The 17,101-nt window shown below is 34.8% G+C and overlaps 1 protein-coding gene across 2 annotated transcripts; it reads left to right on the top strand.

The window, feature by feature from the left end:
- The first annotated feature begins 1,079 nt into the window (after positions 1-1,079).
- Positions 1,080-15,868, top strand: LOC145601103 (DExH-box ATP-dependent RNA helicase DExH15 chloroplastic-like). Of its 2 annotated transcripts, none has more exons than XM_081657041.1 (18): positions 1,080-1,618; positions 1,735-1,910; positions 2,023-2,136; positions 4,949-5,057; positions 5,149-5,235; positions 6,062-6,180; positions 6,569-6,755; positions 6,964-7,563; positions 7,644-7,919; positions 8,842-9,048; positions 10,012-10,377; positions 10,542-10,778; positions 12,336-12,556; positions 13,195-13,294; positions 13,574-13,720; positions 13,914-14,029; positions 15,183-15,333; positions 15,422-15,868. In XM_081657041.1, the coding sequence occupies exons 1-16, from the start codon at positions 1,139-1,141 to the stop codon at positions 14,010-14,012; spliced, it is 3,525 nt and encodes a 1,174-aa protein (XP_081513167.1). In that variant the 5' UTR covers positions 1,080-1,138; the 3' UTR covers positions 14,013-14,029; positions 15,183-15,333; positions 15,422-15,868. The 2 variants fall into 2 exon arrangements, with proteins under 2 accessions (XP_081513167.1, XP_081513168.1); XM_081657042.1 differs by having other exon boundaries at positions 15,183-15,232.
- The last annotated feature ends 1,233 nt before the right edge of the window (positions 15,869-17,101 follow it).

Genomic DNA, 17,101 nt, shown 5'->3' on the forward strand with positions numbered 1-17,101 from the left:
TATTAACGTGCCAAGTCATCAATATATGCCACGTGTCATGTATTTAAACACTATAAATATGCCATGTCACCTCTACAACAAGAATTAGATTTGACATTTAAAAAATGCTTACATCATGACTTGAACTTGAGACCAATAAGTACTACAATACAAGTCTTACCACCTTAGCTAACAATATACCGTGTGAATTTATCCAACAAAATTATAGTTAACTTGGATAAGATAATTAGTCCTTAATTGTACTGTTTGTTACATATCATAGGATAATTTAACAACTTATATTAAATTTTGTTACAAATATTGAATATGGTTCTCCTAATACAAATCTTTATTCAAAATATTACATTTTGAAGATTATTATCAATACATTACGCAAAAATAATCAAACGTTAATTACAAACTAGCAATTCGGGGCATCGCTCGAGCCACACACTAGTTAGGCCATAAAAAGAAGAGTATGTTGGGATCAGAAAAAGAATAATGAAAGATGCCCCCTCCGTTTTTAAATACTTGCTCCATTTCTCCATGCGCGGAGTTTTAGGAGAAATTGGAGAAAGTAATAAAATATGGAGGTAGTGGGGTTGGTGGAAGAATAAAAAAAATGTAAAAGACAAAAGTAGTGGGGAGAATTGGAGGAGAGAGAATATATATTGGGTCTACTAGGTGTGAGAAATTAATTATATATTGTTAAAAATTTCCAAGTAAGAAAATGGAGCAAGTATTTAAAAACGGCCACAAATGGAAAGTGGAACAAGTATTTAAAAATGGAGGGAGTATAGAACAAAGACGAAGTGACCTAAGCTTAAAGTTGGTAGAACAATTGACTGATAGGGCAGCAAAGTATTAGAATTATAACCGAATAAAGTTTGATTTATCAAAGCTTTTATTGAAGAACACATTTATCTTACTTGTGTTAATTGTGTACTTGTGTACATTTTGAAGATTGCAGCTTTGTTATCAACAAAATATCCACTTCCAAAAAGTGTCACAAAACCATCTCATTTCTCACTTAAAACGACGTCGTTTCACAAAAATATCTTTTAAAAAGACGATAATTTTGTAAAAATGAGATTGAATTTGAGCGGCGTGTTAGAAAAGAGAAACACAGGAAGAGAGCTTAAGCAACAGCTCTCGCGCCATGAACATACTCCTCCAAATTCCTTCTTCCTTCTCTCCACTTTCTCTCTCCTCCTTCACTCTTCTCTCTCCTTCTCTCATCCAATTCCCCAAATTAGGGTTTCATTCCCCCAAATTACCTCCCAATTTCCGATTTCGCCCCCTTTTCTCATCCCCAAATTCTCTCTCCTCCGTCGAAAATCAACTTTCCGACGCCGACGAAGATGATTTCGACGACGAAGATGACGAAGCTGCCGATGAATACGACGTCGTTTCTGTTACCGCCGATGTTGCGGAAGTTTCCGGTGAGCTGGAGGAAGACGACGAAGTCGAGAGTCTTGAGACTCAAGACGAGGAGTTAAACGCGTCGTTTAGGAGTAACAATGATTCTAAGTTGCAGAGAGTTCAGAAGTTGTGTGATGAAGTCAGAGAGTATGGCGCTGATTTAATTGATGCCGATGAGCTTGCTTCTATCTATGATTTTCGTATTGATAAATTTCAGGTTAATTTTAATTCAATTTTCTGAATAAAGTGTAAATTACATGTTCAAATTTGTTGTGTTTTTGTATGTTATATGTTTGTTGATAATTTGAATTGTTTTCTTTGAAATGAGTTCAGAGATTGGCGATTAAAGCATTTTTGAGAGGTTCGTCAGTTGTGGTCTCGGCGCCAACAAGTAGTGGCAAGACGTTGATTGCGGAGGCGGCGGCGGTGGCGACAGTGGCAAAAGGAAAGCGGTTGCTCTATACTACTCCGCTTAAAGCATTGTCAAATCAAAAATTCCGGGAGTTCCGGTATTACTCCTGCATAGTATTTGAAAATTTTGGTCTAATTTTGATTTGATAATGGTCAAATTTGATGATGAATGTATGTACATGTTTTCTTGTTTTTTTGGTGCGTTTTTAGGGAAGCATTTGGAGAGAGTAATGTTGGCCTTTTGACGGGAGATTCTGCTATTAACAAAGATGCTCAAGTTTTGATTATGACAACGGAAATTTTGCGAAATATGTTGTATCAAAGGTATATGTTTTTTAACTCTATATTATACTTTTGATTATGACAATGGAACTTTCGGAATATGTTTGATAATAGATTTATGTAACTTAGTTGGTCACATTGATATACATAAGCTCACAAACTTGCATAGGTTTATACAATGTAGAGGAAGTAATTATTTGAGGAGGTGCTTCTTGACCACAACTTAGCTAGAATGTGGGAAGTGGGACATGGCTGATTCATTCCTTACAATTACAATCTATACTTAACTTCCTAGGAAAAGCAAATTATTTCATGTCTACCTAACTTATTATAGCCATTTCCTAGGATATGTATACAACACTGAAATTCATCATGAATGTGTTGTGTAAGAAATTAGTTCCAATTCCTTTGAGAATTTGTGGTCTACATTGTGTTTGGTAAGCAATCTTAAATGTAATAATGGTAATGAATTTGCATGTAATTTTGCATATTTGAAGAGGTACTAACATTACCATGGAATTGTATTAGATTTACTTCACAAACTTTTTCATATGACCACTTGTGCTGTTGTGCATTACCATCATTCACGACCACCTACCTAATGGGTAGTAAATGATACAAGTGAGTTTATATTTTGTGAAGTGAAGAAAATGTTGTCCAACGAGCAGTTTCAGAGATGATGATAGGGTTAATGTTTTTTTTTTTTTGGAATAGTGTTTGGTGCTATTTATGCTGGTAGGAAGCTATCATTGGTGATCCGATCTCCATATTTGTGACATGAGCAGAATATAAATTGTCTCATATCATGCAATCAAAAGAATGGATCCTGGAATGGTAGATGATAAAATAGGTGAAGTATCAATGCAAAAATAATTTGGAGGGAGTTACTAGGGAACAAGTGAAGGACCGCTGAGGTCGACAGAAGTTGGTGGTCATTTACTCCTATGAGCAGCACAGGAAATAAATACAAGACCTCATGAGACTTAAAAAAATAATAATATGCTGCATTAATTTTCAAACAAAAAAGAAGAAAAATACAAGCATTACATATTAAGTTAATAGTAATGGTGGCTGTAAGGGTAGAAGAAAAAGAAGTGTCCACTAGTTGTGATGTCGGAGAGAAGGGAAAAAAAAAAGAATAGCGAAGGGATTTAGGATGAATAAGGATGTCAAAGCTCTATTCTTCCTAAGTTCTTTTTTAATTGACAAGTTTTGAAATTTGTCCACTATTTACAACTCTACTTTGACTACCTTTTGTGATATGTTGATATGAAAAAAAAAATAAATAAATAAAATTATTCTAGGATCTTGTAGATTCATCTCAAAGTGTATTTCCCAAGTACCAACTTTTTATAAATTTAACTCTTGATAATTAAAGATATTTTAATGATTATATTTGTGCATTGACACACGTGATAAAAAGATGTGTAAACTAATAAAGAACGAAGGAAGTATAAGGAAATACCAAATCTTATTTTGGAGTAAGGACATGGAGCACCAGGACCAAATCCCTAAGTATTGGAACCAAGTCCTTAAATTTAGGTGTTTTGGCAAAAGTGGATATTGTTAAAGAGAGGTTAGTTGCACAAGAGGAATTGAGAATTCAAGACATTTCTCCCACACAACACTACCAAAGACTTGTACCCATGCCATCGAGTTGCACCACTCCACACCCACGTGTTCCGACACCAAGTACGTCACATTGGATTTCATGTCTGTTCCATACCACCCACCTTGTTGGGCCGCATGCACACTCCGCTCCACATTATTATGATATTTTCCGCTTTAGCCTAGCCCGCAAGGATTTGTTTTTGGGCACCTTCCCAAAATGCCTCATACTAATTAGAGTGTGCATTCACTTATAAGGAGCTCTTCAATTCGTTAATATTTACATGTGAGACTTGGGATTGCCTACCTCAACATCAACATCTTTCCTGACACTTTCTTATCCTTTAATTAAATCCCAGTGTTTCTCAAGCTTTACACCTTATGGAAAAACTTCACTATAGCCTATAGACTATTTGAATTTTTTTTATTTTTTATTTATTTATGGATATTTTTCCCATTTTGTATTATATGTGAACAGTAAATCATTAGTTTGCATTCGTTTTTATTATGCTGAGTTGCTGACACAAGTGCTGAGGCTAGATCAATCACTTTATTCTGTTTTTTTTTTTAAAAAAAAAAATTTGGTGGGGGGTGGGGGGGGGGGGGGGGGGGGAGGGGGAACTGATCTTCAGATGCCCCTTGGGTCTTCAAAGATCCGGCTACAATGTTCTTGCCTTAGGAAATGCATGCATGTGATCAAACTTGGTATGTTTAGGATTCAGGACTCAGTTGGTGAATTATGGTCTCATTTGAAGTGTCACTTATCTTGCCATAATCGCTCTAACCAAGATATAGAATGAATAATTTCAAGTGATGTTTCTTTCTTGTGATTTTATGTATGAGACTTTGTAAATCACCGTCAATATTTCTTTCTTTCAGCCGATTAATGATGTGATTCACTTTGACTTAGTATTCATTTCTTAGATTTCCCTACTTTATATTGGTTTAAGGGCTGTGTTTGTGTGTGTGTGTGTGTGTGTGTGTGTGTGTGTGTGTGTGTTTTTTTTTTTTTTTTTGTGTGTGTGTGTGTGTGTGTGTGTGTGTGAGAGAGAGAGAGAGAGAGAGAGAGAAAATATAAAAATATAGATTCCAAGTTCTATCAATGTGACTTGATTTTGCCGATTGCATGGCTTTAAGTCTTGGTGATATAGATTTGAAATTTCTTGGTAGTTTGGAACTTTTCGTCTCTTTTTCTGTTTTTAAGCAATTCATCTTCTGTAACAAATTTAAAATTATTTTTATGTAGTGTTGGAGCAGTTTCCTCTGGGAGTGGGCTTTTTGATGTTGATGTAATTGTTTTGGATGAAGTACATTATCTAAGTGATACCTCTCGTGGTACTGTTTGGGAGGAAACAGTATGTTGGTTTTTTCCTCTTCTTTTCCCTCTTGTGGTTTTCCTTGTATTTGTTGCTAGTACCCACTAACTATCTTCTTTGGGTTCATTAGGTCATCTATTGCCCAAAAGAAGTTCAACTTATTTGTCTGTCAGCAACTGTTGCAAATCCAGATGAGCTAGCTGGTTGGATTGGACAGGTACTGTTGATGCTTGATTAAATATTGCGAATATTATAGCTGGTACCACCGTACCAGTCCTTAAAAGTACTTTTCCTCAGGTTGACATCTTACACCTATACAGATCTTACTGCTTTTGCACAGGATTGGAGAAATGGTTTTAAAATGTACCTCCTTTGTTTTTTATTACTTTGTAATCACAACATAAAAATCATTAATATCTTTAATTATCTTTTCGTAAAAATTAGAAAAAGCTGATATTTTATATTGAAATGAATTTAATAAATCTCACCAAACTGTAGTTTTCCTAACGTATAATCACAAGAGAAGGTTATAAAAGTATCTTTGACTAGTGTGAGATTCGAAACGTTGCGATTAAAAAAGAACGAAGACAGTATGCAACTCTGTCTTGGTTAAAAAATTATACTTTTTTTTTGGGATGAGCCTGAACAAATTTTACGAGTTCCTTTTTATGGGAACCGAAATAGTGTGATATGACTTGTAAAGTAAGAAATGATTAAGAATAGGAAAGGTAGTGTATGCTGTGTATCTAACTTGTACTAATAATTATTTTATCAAAGTTTGTAAGATTAAATTGTGAAGTTTGTAAGAGTTGTTTCCTTAGGGAAAAAGTTTTTTGTTTGGAAATTTACAATTTCTGCAAATTGGGGGAAGTTGTGTACCTAGCCTTCCTACGAAGTTCTATTTAGTGCAGTATTCTGAACACTTCCTAAGCAAGGCTTGTTTTTTTTGGCTTATTTAGTTTCACACCTTACACTAACAGGAGACGATGCAATTTATTTAATTTGAATGCAATCTAATCTGATATTCTTTTGTTTTTATTTAGATTCATGGAAAAACAGAATTAGTTACATCATCAAAACGTCCTGTACCATTGACGTGGCTTTTTTCTACAAAGACCTCTTTGCTTCCTCTTCTTGATGAGAAAGGAACCAGTATGAACAGGTATTCAATGTTCTTTAGTTCTATAAAGTCTGCCTTTTTACATTGTGAGCAGAAATTTGAATAGTCATATTTATGTATTAATAAAGAAGCTAAAATATGTTAATTATCAACGTCAATATGCAATTGTATGCTTGGTCGCTCAATTAAAGGAAAAGGGTGAAGCCTAAGAGCTAAACAACATGCTTTATGTGGCTGCCAGACTTGGTGTAGAACATGTCTTTTTTAGCATCGGGAAATTATCTGAGTCACAATTCTTATTTCAATTTCTCCCCGATTTGCTTAAAGAATATCTTCTTCATGCAATTATCTGATTCTTTTGCCCTTGCAATTAGATTTGGCATCTGGTTGTGACCCTAACTGTCTCCTACTGTGCTGTGCCTTAAAACAGGAAACTATCACTCAGCTATCTACGCCTTTATGCTTCAGGAGAGAATTCTCACAATGATGAGGGATCCAGACGTAAGAATTCCAGAAGACGTAAAGATGACAGTGATTTGATATATGAGGAGTATGGTAGATCGTCAAGACAGTCTTCTTTGTCAAAAAATGACATAAACATGATACGCCGTTCACTTGTATGCCCCTGTAATTATTATTCTTTTTCATGTAGCTGACATCTTAAATGCTAGTTTTGCAACTTAGCTGTTAACCCCCTCCCCCTTCCTTCTCGGATTGTTTGATTCAATAAAAGTATACATATCCTGTAGTAAACAGGGTATGTTTTTTCTCCGATTGTTTATTCAATATATAATGAGATAACTGGAGATATTCTTCATTCTTTAGGTTCCTAAAGTTGAAGATACATTGAAACATCTTAAAGAAAGAGATATGCTGCCTGCAATATGGTTTATTTTTAGCCGAAAAGGTTGCGATGCTGCTGTTCAATACCTTGAAGGTTCCAAGCTTCTGGACGAGTGTGAGAAGGTTGAAGTGGAACTGGCCCTGAAACGGTTCCGTATTCAGTATCCTGATGCTGTCAGAGAACCTGCTGTAAAGGGCCTGCGACGGGGCGTTGCTGCGCATCATGCTGGTTGTCTTCCCCTGTGGAAATCATTCATAGAGGAGCTTTTTCAGCGGGGCCTCATTAAGGTTGTTTTTGCCACGGAAACTCTTGCTGCAGGGATCAATATGCCTGCAAGGACAGCTGTTATTGCTTCTCTTAGCAAAAGGAGTGAAGCTGGACGTATCCAGCTAAGATCCAATGAGTTGCTTCAGATGGCAGGCCGTGCTGGACGCCGAGGTATAGATGAAAAGGGTCATGTAGTGCTTGTTCAGAGTCCCTTTGAAGGTGCTGAAGAATGCTGTGAACTTCTATTTTCTAGTGTGGAGCCTCTTGTTTCACAGTTTACTGCTTCATATGGAATGGTTTTGAACCTTCTTGGGGTATGCTCCTACTGTCATCTCTTACACTCTAGCTATCTACTCTCATTGATTACTGATTACTCAAGTTGAGTTTTTCATAGGGCGCAAAAGTTACCCGGCCAAATGAAGTGGATGGCATCAAGGTTTCTCAAGTAGGACGGACTTTGGAAGAAGCAAGGAAGTTAGTTGAGCAAAGTTTCGGAAACTACCTTGGGAGTAATGTTATGCTTGCTTCAAAAGAGGAGCTTGGAAGAATTCAGAAGGAAATAGAATTATTAACTGCAGAAGTCAGTGATGATGCGTTTGATATGAAAATCAGGAAGTTGTTGCCTGAATCAGCGTACCAAGAGATTACTGGTTTGCAGGAAGAATTAAGGGTAGGTTGCTCCCCCTTGCCTCTCTCCTGTTAGTTAATGTACAAGTTTCGTTCTTAGAATTTTAGGCCTTTTAGGGAACCTTTTTTTTTCTTCTCTTCTTCTTAAACCTGCTTATTCAATTAACTTCTTGCATCTGTCGCTGCGCTCTTAGGTATTAGTTGTTAAATAAGTGTTATTTTTTTTTTTTTAAATTGACGATCCCAAATATGTCAAGGACAAATAGGATAACATCCGTAACCATGGAAGCTATATTTTATCTCATAATAATGCTCTTTTGTTTTGTCTGGGGCTTGTGTTTTCAAATTTTCTTGAAGGAAAGTTCTGAATCTTGGAACAACTAAAGTAGTGCGGAATAAGGGCTATGAATCTTTGCCTAATTAATGTGATGTTTACTTGAAAATTAGCATCTACACTTGTGGGGACATTAATTTTTGTTTTCTTCACTAGTGTTATCTTCTTGAGCTAAAGAAGTTGTAGTATTTGGTACTCCCTTTATTCCCGAAAAATTGTTACTTTGCTGATTTTGCACAGTTATTAAGAAAAATAATATAGTGGAAAGCAATGATTAGATGCACATATATCAAATATAAAGGGGTTAAGTGAACGTTGGAAATAAGAATATTTACGTTAAGAGTAAATAAATAATTTTGTAAATAGGAGTAGTTGCTTTGGGAGAGGTGAATATTTTGGTAAATGGAAATAGTTGCATTGGAAGTAGGTATGTATGAGGGAAAATGTGTAAAAGTTTTTTTTAATTTTAATCTAGAAAATTAGTTGAAACATAACCAACAAAGGGGATCCCCCAATCTGGCAAATGTAACCATCTTCCAGGAACGGAGGGATTAATTGTATATACTCCAAGACCCTATTACTTGCATTTTATGTATAGTAAGCTCTAAAATGTGCCCATGTTTTCTCTCAGGTAGAAAAACAACTCCGAGTTGAATTTCGACGAAGGATGGAATTGGAGAGGATGTCTTCTTTTAAACCTTTATTGAAGGAGTTGGGAGATGGAAACTTACCTTTCCTTTGTCTAGGATACAAGGATACCGATGGTATTGAGCACTCAATTGTTGCAGTATACTTGGCAGAGATTCAGTCACTTGATGGGTCAAAAGTAAAGAACCTTGTGAGTGCAATTCTAGTAGTCACTCTTTCTTTTATTTTCTCTATACTTGATATATACAGTATGTTTGAGGTGGGTTTCTATGCTTCAACATGTTGGGATTTTTTTCCTGCAAAAGGCTAGAAGCCACATTGAAATGCTGTTGTGTTAAAAGGAACGAAGATAGCGAGGCGTGTCATCTTTAATCGTGTATATATGTCACGTTGTCAAGTTTACTTTCATGGAAAAACTTAAAGTTTTCTCTATGTAGCTGATTCTTATATTTTGGTTTGTTAGCTATTAGAGATTCACATCTTGTATAGAACCCTTTGCTGCATACCTTACATTTGTAAACCATTTGGATGGAGGGATTCTCTTCTGCTAAGGCTTATCATAGTCGTGCCTGCTTAATCCCCATATCCATGACTAAGGTGTAAAACCAGAAGTTAGGTCTAATGTTAAACATGACATTGCACGGTCGTCTGCATGATGGCTTAATGAGTTGCACATGTTCATGCATATCTCATTCTAATATATCTTAGAAACTAGGAAGTGTGTGTGCAAACAACACCAAATCATCATTCTTTCTTTATTGTCTACAAGTTTTTCTATTCAATTGTACATCCCCGTGCAGAAAATGTCTCAAGTTTTCTCTGTATATGTACAAAGTCCTCTTGTGACACATCAATAACTGCTATGGGCTTTCTCTTACCCACTTCTGGGAATTCATGAAATCTCTTTATCAGTAGAAGTTAAAAGCTCAATCAATCTTAAGAACATTGTACTGCATAGCTCATCTTTGGTTCAGTTTTGACCAATTGATGGTAAAAATCAATGATGTGTATTTCTTAGAACTAATAAACAAGAATTAGAGTGGCATGCTGATTCATGAACTAGCTTCTGTTTGTGTCTATTGCTCTTGACATCAAATTATATTAATTTTTGCCCCCTTTTTTTTTTTATTATTTATTTTTATTTTGATATCAGGTGCAGCATGATGTTTCTTTTAAGCTGAACATGGTGGAAGCAGAGACAAGTAGTGATGCTTCTGGAAGGCTGCCATGTTTCGAGCCATCTTATCATGTGGCTCTTGGTTCAGATAATTCTTGGTATCTTTTCACTGAAAAGTGGATCAAAGCAGTATACAGAACAGGTTTTCCAAACATGGCTCTGAATGAAGGTGATGCTTTACCACGGGATATTTTGACTACACTTCTTGATAAGGAAGGAATGGAATGGGCAAGGTTTGTTGATTCTGAATTGGGAAATTTATGGCATATGGAAGGATCCCTTGAGACGTGGTCTTGGAGTTTGAATGTTCCTATGTTGAGTAGCCTATCTGAAGAAGATAAGGTGATAAATTATTTTTTGGCTGATTGTCTTTTAAATTTGTATCCTCCTTCATTGTTGTTTACCTATCTGGTATTTGTCACTCATTGTGGCATTTTGTTTTTTGAGGCTTCAATTTGCCCTTAAGAATATCATTGGTGTGATGGTGTCTTCTACTCTCGTGTCAGGCATCACACATGTCACCAGCAGAACTTGAGGCGGTAGAATGCTACAGAAAACAAAGAAATAAAGTATCGCACTTGAAGAGAAAGATTACTCGTGCAGAAGGCTTTAGAGAATACAAGAAGATTTTGGATATGGCAAAGTTAACTGTGGGAAAGATTAGGCGTCTGAAGAGCAGAGAGAAACGCTTGATTGATCGAATTGAGAGAATTGAACCCTCAGGATGGAAAGAGTTTTTGCAGGTAATGCCTCCAAGATGATCTTGACAATCTGAAGTTTAAAAGTCAACAACAGAACATTCTCTGGTTCTTATTCTTCTTACTATTTTAACATATACTCCATCCGTTTCATAATAATCGCAACATTTTCCTTTTACGTGTATTTCATAAAAATTGCAACACTTCCTTATTTGGTAAGGACCCACTACTATTTTATTATTTCTCTCTCGTACCTTAAATATAAGGTTCCACTACTATTTTATTATTTCTCTCTCAATATATCATTTCCAACTATACTTTATATTATTAAACTTCTACTTAGACCCCACTTTATAATTTTCCTAAAACTATGTGTCATGCCTACTATTGCGATTGTTACGAAACAGAGGGAGTGTACATATATATGGTTCTTACTTTATCAACTGTCATTTTCTAGTATCTATTACCCCTAATTAAGTATAAAAAGCTTCAATTTGCTACATAGATTCCTTTCTAAACTTCAACTTCATTTTTTTTTTTTTTTAACCGTGTCTGGTTGGCTTTCTTTAGATCTTCTGCCAGGCACTCTTGAAAATTAGATGTATTTAGTAAGTTTTTCAAAGGGGCCTATTATTTTTCTTAATTTCTCTTTCTGAGCTACAATAATTGTCATCTACAAATCCGGTTCTATTTCTAATTGTAAACTGTGAACTGGCCTTGTTCTCTATTCTTATGGCCTTGTTTTCTATTCATATGGCCATATGGGATGCAAAATAAATAATTTAATAATTTATAAATAAGTAAAAAATAATTTGATAACAAATAATCTATGGATTTGCTTAATAAGTGAGAAGATATACCAATCAAAGTTGCCATGTTACCTACATATGTATATGAAAAAATGGTCCTTGTATTTTTTTTGACTATACAACGGCCAAAAAAGCTTAGACGGTCGTTGCTTACATTCTGTAGTAGAATGTGGGTGGGTGTAAGATAATGTAAGAGAGAGTATAGATAGGTGCAAATATTGCGAACCACTCAAAGTAGAGATTGTATAGTATATGAAGTGTAATTTTAAAAGTGAGTTATCTTAAAAAAACGGAGGAAGCATATTGGTATTCAAAAAATTTATTTGGTTTTTGGATTTCTGTTTATAATTTTATTGCTTTCAAGGTGTGATGATATCTTCTTCCACGTTATCTATTCGGTTCCAAATCCAATCCTAATTCCCTCCATTCCAATTCAATCCGAACTGACCTGGGGCATTCTAGTTTGGATCCTATGCCCATGGTTTTAATTTATACTCGTAATAAGTGAGAATGTATTAGAAAATATTATAATGATTATTTGGTTTAATTTATAGGGAGACAAGGTTGCTATTGCAGAAAGATTACAATTCATCCAATGACTTGCTAATTCCTAAAACACCTGATTGTACAGGGAATTAGCCCATTTAGGGATAAGGCCACAATTATCTCACTCTTCTCAGACCCTGCATTGGCAGTGTCCTCGCTAGTTTTGGGCATTGTAGTAGTGCTCAAGTCACTACTACAACAATGTGGATAGTAATTTGATTCTGTTTTTGTTTTCTTGCCCTACCAGATTAGCAATGTGATTCATGAAACAAGAGCATTAGATATCAATACAAATGTGATATTTCCTCTTGGAGAAACTGCATCTGCGATGCGAGGAGAAAATGAACTTTGGCTTGCAATGGTTCTTCGAGACAGAGTACTGTTGGACCTACAACCAGCACAACTAGCTGCTGTCTGTGGGAGCCTAGTTTGTGAAGGGATAAAAGTCCGTCCATGGAAGAATAACAGGTTTAGTACCTTGTTGATTTTCTGAATGCTAATTTTTTATTTTCTTTGGCAAAGATTGAAGGTGGTAATGCTTTAAATATTCCTTTGTTTAACTTTGTTTGCTTTTGATATTCTAGCTTCTCCCTTTGTTAAAAAAATTCAACTTTGATTCTTATGAGGTGTTTGGTTGCAAAGCATTGTGAGTAAGTGTTAGGAAAGTCAATTTACGGCTTCAATAATTGTGCTTGTTTAGTGGCAAAGTTTTGTAGGAAACATTGTATTGTAGCTTATACTTTTCCTCTCTCCATTCCATATGTTATTCACTCTTTTATGCTTCTACCGGTTGTGTGTAATTATGCAAATACATTTTCTAGCAGAGATAAGCCAGCCCATCATTACTTTTCTTGTAATAAATACACCTTTCATAGACTTTGGCTTTAATTTTCAAATTACACTATTTCACAAAGAGCTGAAGCAACCATTGCGAAGTGAAATATACGCTCTACATTCATGCATAAGTAGGGTAAAATTTATATTTGAACCAGCTTTTTTTTTTTTTTTTTTAATTTTTTATTTTAAAAACCATATTTGAACCAGCTTTAATAGATGCATTTTGCAATGCTTTTTTATTCACCACTATCTTTTTTTACTGGCTGCAGTTATATATACGAGCCTTCTTCCACTGTGATCAACATTATAAATCATTTGGAAGAACCGAGGAATTATCTACTGCAGCTTCAAGACAAACATGATGTACAGGTATCTACTAACATCTTATCAATCATTACATTGGGGATGCTATACTCTCCTATTTCTCCTTGGTTGTACTACTACTTGTTTTTTGGCCCGTTTTGATTGATTGTAATCGTTTTTTAACATCACTATGGCATTTGTTAACCAATTCTACAATCATTAAATGTTTTTGTCTTTATCTTTAAGTATTTTAAAATGCTTTATATGCATGTTTAATCATTTTGGAACTAGGTAATGATTGTATGTCTTGAATAATGATGTGATTCTGGTATTCTCTCTCTGCAGATATCTTGCTGCTTGGATAGCCAATTTTCTGGTATGGTAGAAGCGTGGGCCTCTGGTCTGACTTGGCGGGAAATCATGATGGATTGTGCAATGGATGAGGGTGATCTGGCTAGACTCTTTCGGCGGACAATTGATTTATTGGCACAAGTATGTATGCATTTTGCATTTTTTAGAAACGTATAGTATTGTACATTCTAAAGGAATATTGCCAGTTACCAACAATTCCGTTTACAAATATATCTGAGTCAACAATTATTGTTGTCCATTGGGAATTAGCGATACGTCTTACTTTACAAGATTATTACAATCTTCTTACAATGGGTAATTGTACTTATTGCAGATTCCCAAGTTGCCGGATGTTAACCCAATCTTACAGAGCAATGCAAAGATAGCATCTGGTATCATGGACCGTTCACCAATTAGTGAGCTAGCAGGATAATTTTGTTTTTTAAACAGGTATGCATTCATATATGATCTATCTTTATTAACACGAGATGTACATCAAATGACAATATGTATATAGATTGGTTGATGGCAGATATATTTACATAATCACATATTCACATGTACCGTACATCCTAACCAAAACATTACTAATTCAGTAATTTGGATTGATATATTGTTATTTGTCTCTTCTTTATTAGTCTTCCAAGAGCCCTAAACTTAGCTCTATATATATATATATATATATATATATATATATATATATATATATATATATATATATATATATATATATATGTATATATATATATATATATATATATATATCACAAAGTTGTTTAAAACTCTGGCATTTAATTTGGAAATAAGCTCATCTCTTACAAAAAAAATTCAAGCAATGTATCATGTATTCATGTGCTGATTTGTCATCTTTGGTTGAATACAAATGTTACTTGCTTGTTGCTTCAGTCCAGTGTCCAGTCTTGACTATTTAGTAAGTTGTGGTTCAGTGATGCTTTGTGTGTGGGTAGAGTAGCTGAATTAAGGGACTAGATAGCTTTAAAGAGAATTTTGTTCGTACAAGTATTCTTTAGAAGAGAAAATACAAGTGTTTTGATACCTTTTATCTATTTATATTTGAGCTCTTAGTTTTAAAACAAACCTGTCTCATAAACTACTTCATACTCTTATTAGTTAGGAATCTTAGGATTCTTAGAAAACTCTGTTACAAGTTTATGGTATTTTATAGGTGAAATGGGCTTGGGAAACCCCTATCAGTAGGAGAGTTTAGGCAAAACACAAGCCCAAAGGATGTTTCGTTCCAAATGTCCTGGAATTGAAGTATGGAATCTACGTTTGGCTTGTAGGCGGCCAAAATCTCCTCCTCAGGACCCATTTCATCTTCTATAAAATACAATTTAAGTGGCATTTTTATGTACAATGTCTAGAATGCTCCATTAGGAAGGTTATCCCTAGTTTTAAATGCCCAAGTTTTTAAGTGCATTTGTGAGCACCATGCTCTTTGTGATTCCGAAAATATGACATAGGTTTGAAAATGAAGTGAAAATTATATTTAGCATAATGTTATTTTCAATTTAACGTCATGTTATTTTTTTTGTTCATCATTTAATTTTTTTTTGTTAATCTTATGTTATTTTATTTGCAGTGAATTCTGGAGCGCGGAGAGCATGGTTCTCGGGAGAACGCAATTTAATGGTAGGGTTAAATGGGATTAAACCTAAGAGGTTAATACTTGGTTTGACTCGTATATACCTCTGTTAGTACTACTCATGAATGCTAAAGAGGAGATCTGCAAGGTTGTAACACTGTTAAGTTCCTTATCTAAAATGTATGCACCCATACTCTTGTTTCCTATACTAACTTCTCTCTCTTCCTTATTTACAGGTGTATTTGCCTTCAGCGGTTGTAACAATTTAAAAAAGAAGTATTATTTGTATACATAGGTATATTAGCTATTGGCAATCTTTAAGGCAAGGTATATCTTTGATTCAGTGTATATTTTATTTTTTGATTAACTCACTTGAATTCATGTATGCCTCAATCTAGAAGGTCTTATAGGAGTACGCAACATAGATTTTGAACACTATTAGTTAAATACTTGTAGCTTTTCTGTAAATATACTAGTGCAGTAGTGTTTCGAATTGCTTCTCTTCATTTTGATGTATAGTACATTATTATCGGTGTCAAGTTTAGATATGCAGGCTTTGTTGAAACGTCTGTGTATGGTCCAAATGTAGAATCTCTTGTAAGGATGATGTATCAGCTCCTGTAAATTTGATTGTTTAAGCTAATGATAAGATTCTGTAGCAAGATGAAGAATCATTCTTTTTCCTCGTGGCTTTCGTGGCCGAGTATGTTTCAGTGTGTTATCGTGATTGATGACAATGATCATTGTGACTAAATGCTCTGTAGTCTGATCATTCATAATCTATCTGAACTCAACATATATTGAATGCATTATCAAATGCCTGCTTTTAGTATAAAACTCTTACTATAACTTGGTTGCTGAAGACAATGCTAAAAGCCTAATGTCCAATTTTACCAGAAATACCATCCTTCTGTCAAACTTACGGCTCACGAGCCCATGGCCTTCAGCACTGCGCTTCATCTAAGCCATACCAGATACCACTGTCAAACCTTCTAGCTTCTGCCTTTCTGGTTGCTTTTGTTCGTTTTAATTTTCTTAATGGTTTCTCCCTTTGATAAGTAATGCGCCCTATACAATTATTGATTATAAGAAGGATCATCACTTTTTTTATTTCTTCAATTTTGTCTCATCAGCTTCACGCAATTCAAAGATATAAAAAATAGGAGAGTGAGGTATAGCTCCCGTGGTTAGAGTCTCTCTCCCGGTTTAAGGTGATCCTGGGATCGATTTTCATCACCCGCCCTTGTGGCTCTCTAACAACAAAAAAAAAAAATATAAAAAATAGGGAACCAGAAAATTGTATTAGGGTATATAAAAAGGGAACGAAAGAGGTTACAAAGCAGCTTTTAGGCGGCTGAGTTTTTTGGATCATGTCAAACTTGCTGAATGTATGCAAATCTTAAATTTTCAAATTAATATGATTTGACTTGACGTACTTGATTTAGAAACGAAATTGCTACTGTATTAGCAGGCGAACCGTGGACATTATTATTTCTTAAAGTACGACTGTACGAGTACGTTCTCTGGTTTTACAAGGTTGTTTTTTTAAATTATTTAACTAGTGAGTAGCCCGTGCGTTGCCTCGGATTACTACTTTTGTACACGTGCAATCGATAATTTTTTTAAGTCTTTTTAAAATTGTAGTTGTCGTAGTCAAACTAAAATTGATTTTTTTTTTTTTATTCTCTTTTAATTGAACTTTGTGTTTTGCACTTATATAATTTTTTTTACTTATTAATAACATACTTGATAATTGGCTAAGATAGTGAAATGGTTATAGTTGGTATGCGAGGTGGAGGGTTCGATCCTCCTTATACTACGTGGCACATTGACCTTCTTAGGAATACCTTTTAATATATAGTATAGATTACTCCATATTTTATTTTTACTTTTATAAAAGTATAATTCTTCCTCTT

Source organism: Chenopodium album, chromosome 21 (assembly GCF_948465745.1).
Source record: "Chenopodium album chromosome 21, dcCheAlbu1.1, whole genome shotgun sequence".
Taxonomy (NCBI): Eukaryota; Viridiplantae; Streptophyta; class Magnoliopsida; order Caryophyllales; family Amaranthaceae; genus Chenopodium; species Chenopodium album.

What these genes read in the sequence shown, in the direction of transcription:
- LOC145601103 (XM_081657041.1), top strand. Translation starts at nt 1,139, where the DNA reads ATGAACATACTCCTCCAAATTCCTTCTTCCTTCTCTCCACTTTCTCTC. An exon ending in GTACTGTTTGGGAGGAAACA is followed by an intron (nt 5,058 to 5,148) that starts GTATGTTGGTTT and finishes TGGGTTCATTAG; the next exon opens with GTCATCTATTGCCCAAAAGA. An exon ending in GTTTGCAGGAAGAATTAAGG is followed by an intron (nt 7,920 to 8,841) that starts GTAGGTTGCTCC and finishes GTTTTCTCTCAG; the next exon opens with GTAGAAAAACAACTCCGAGT.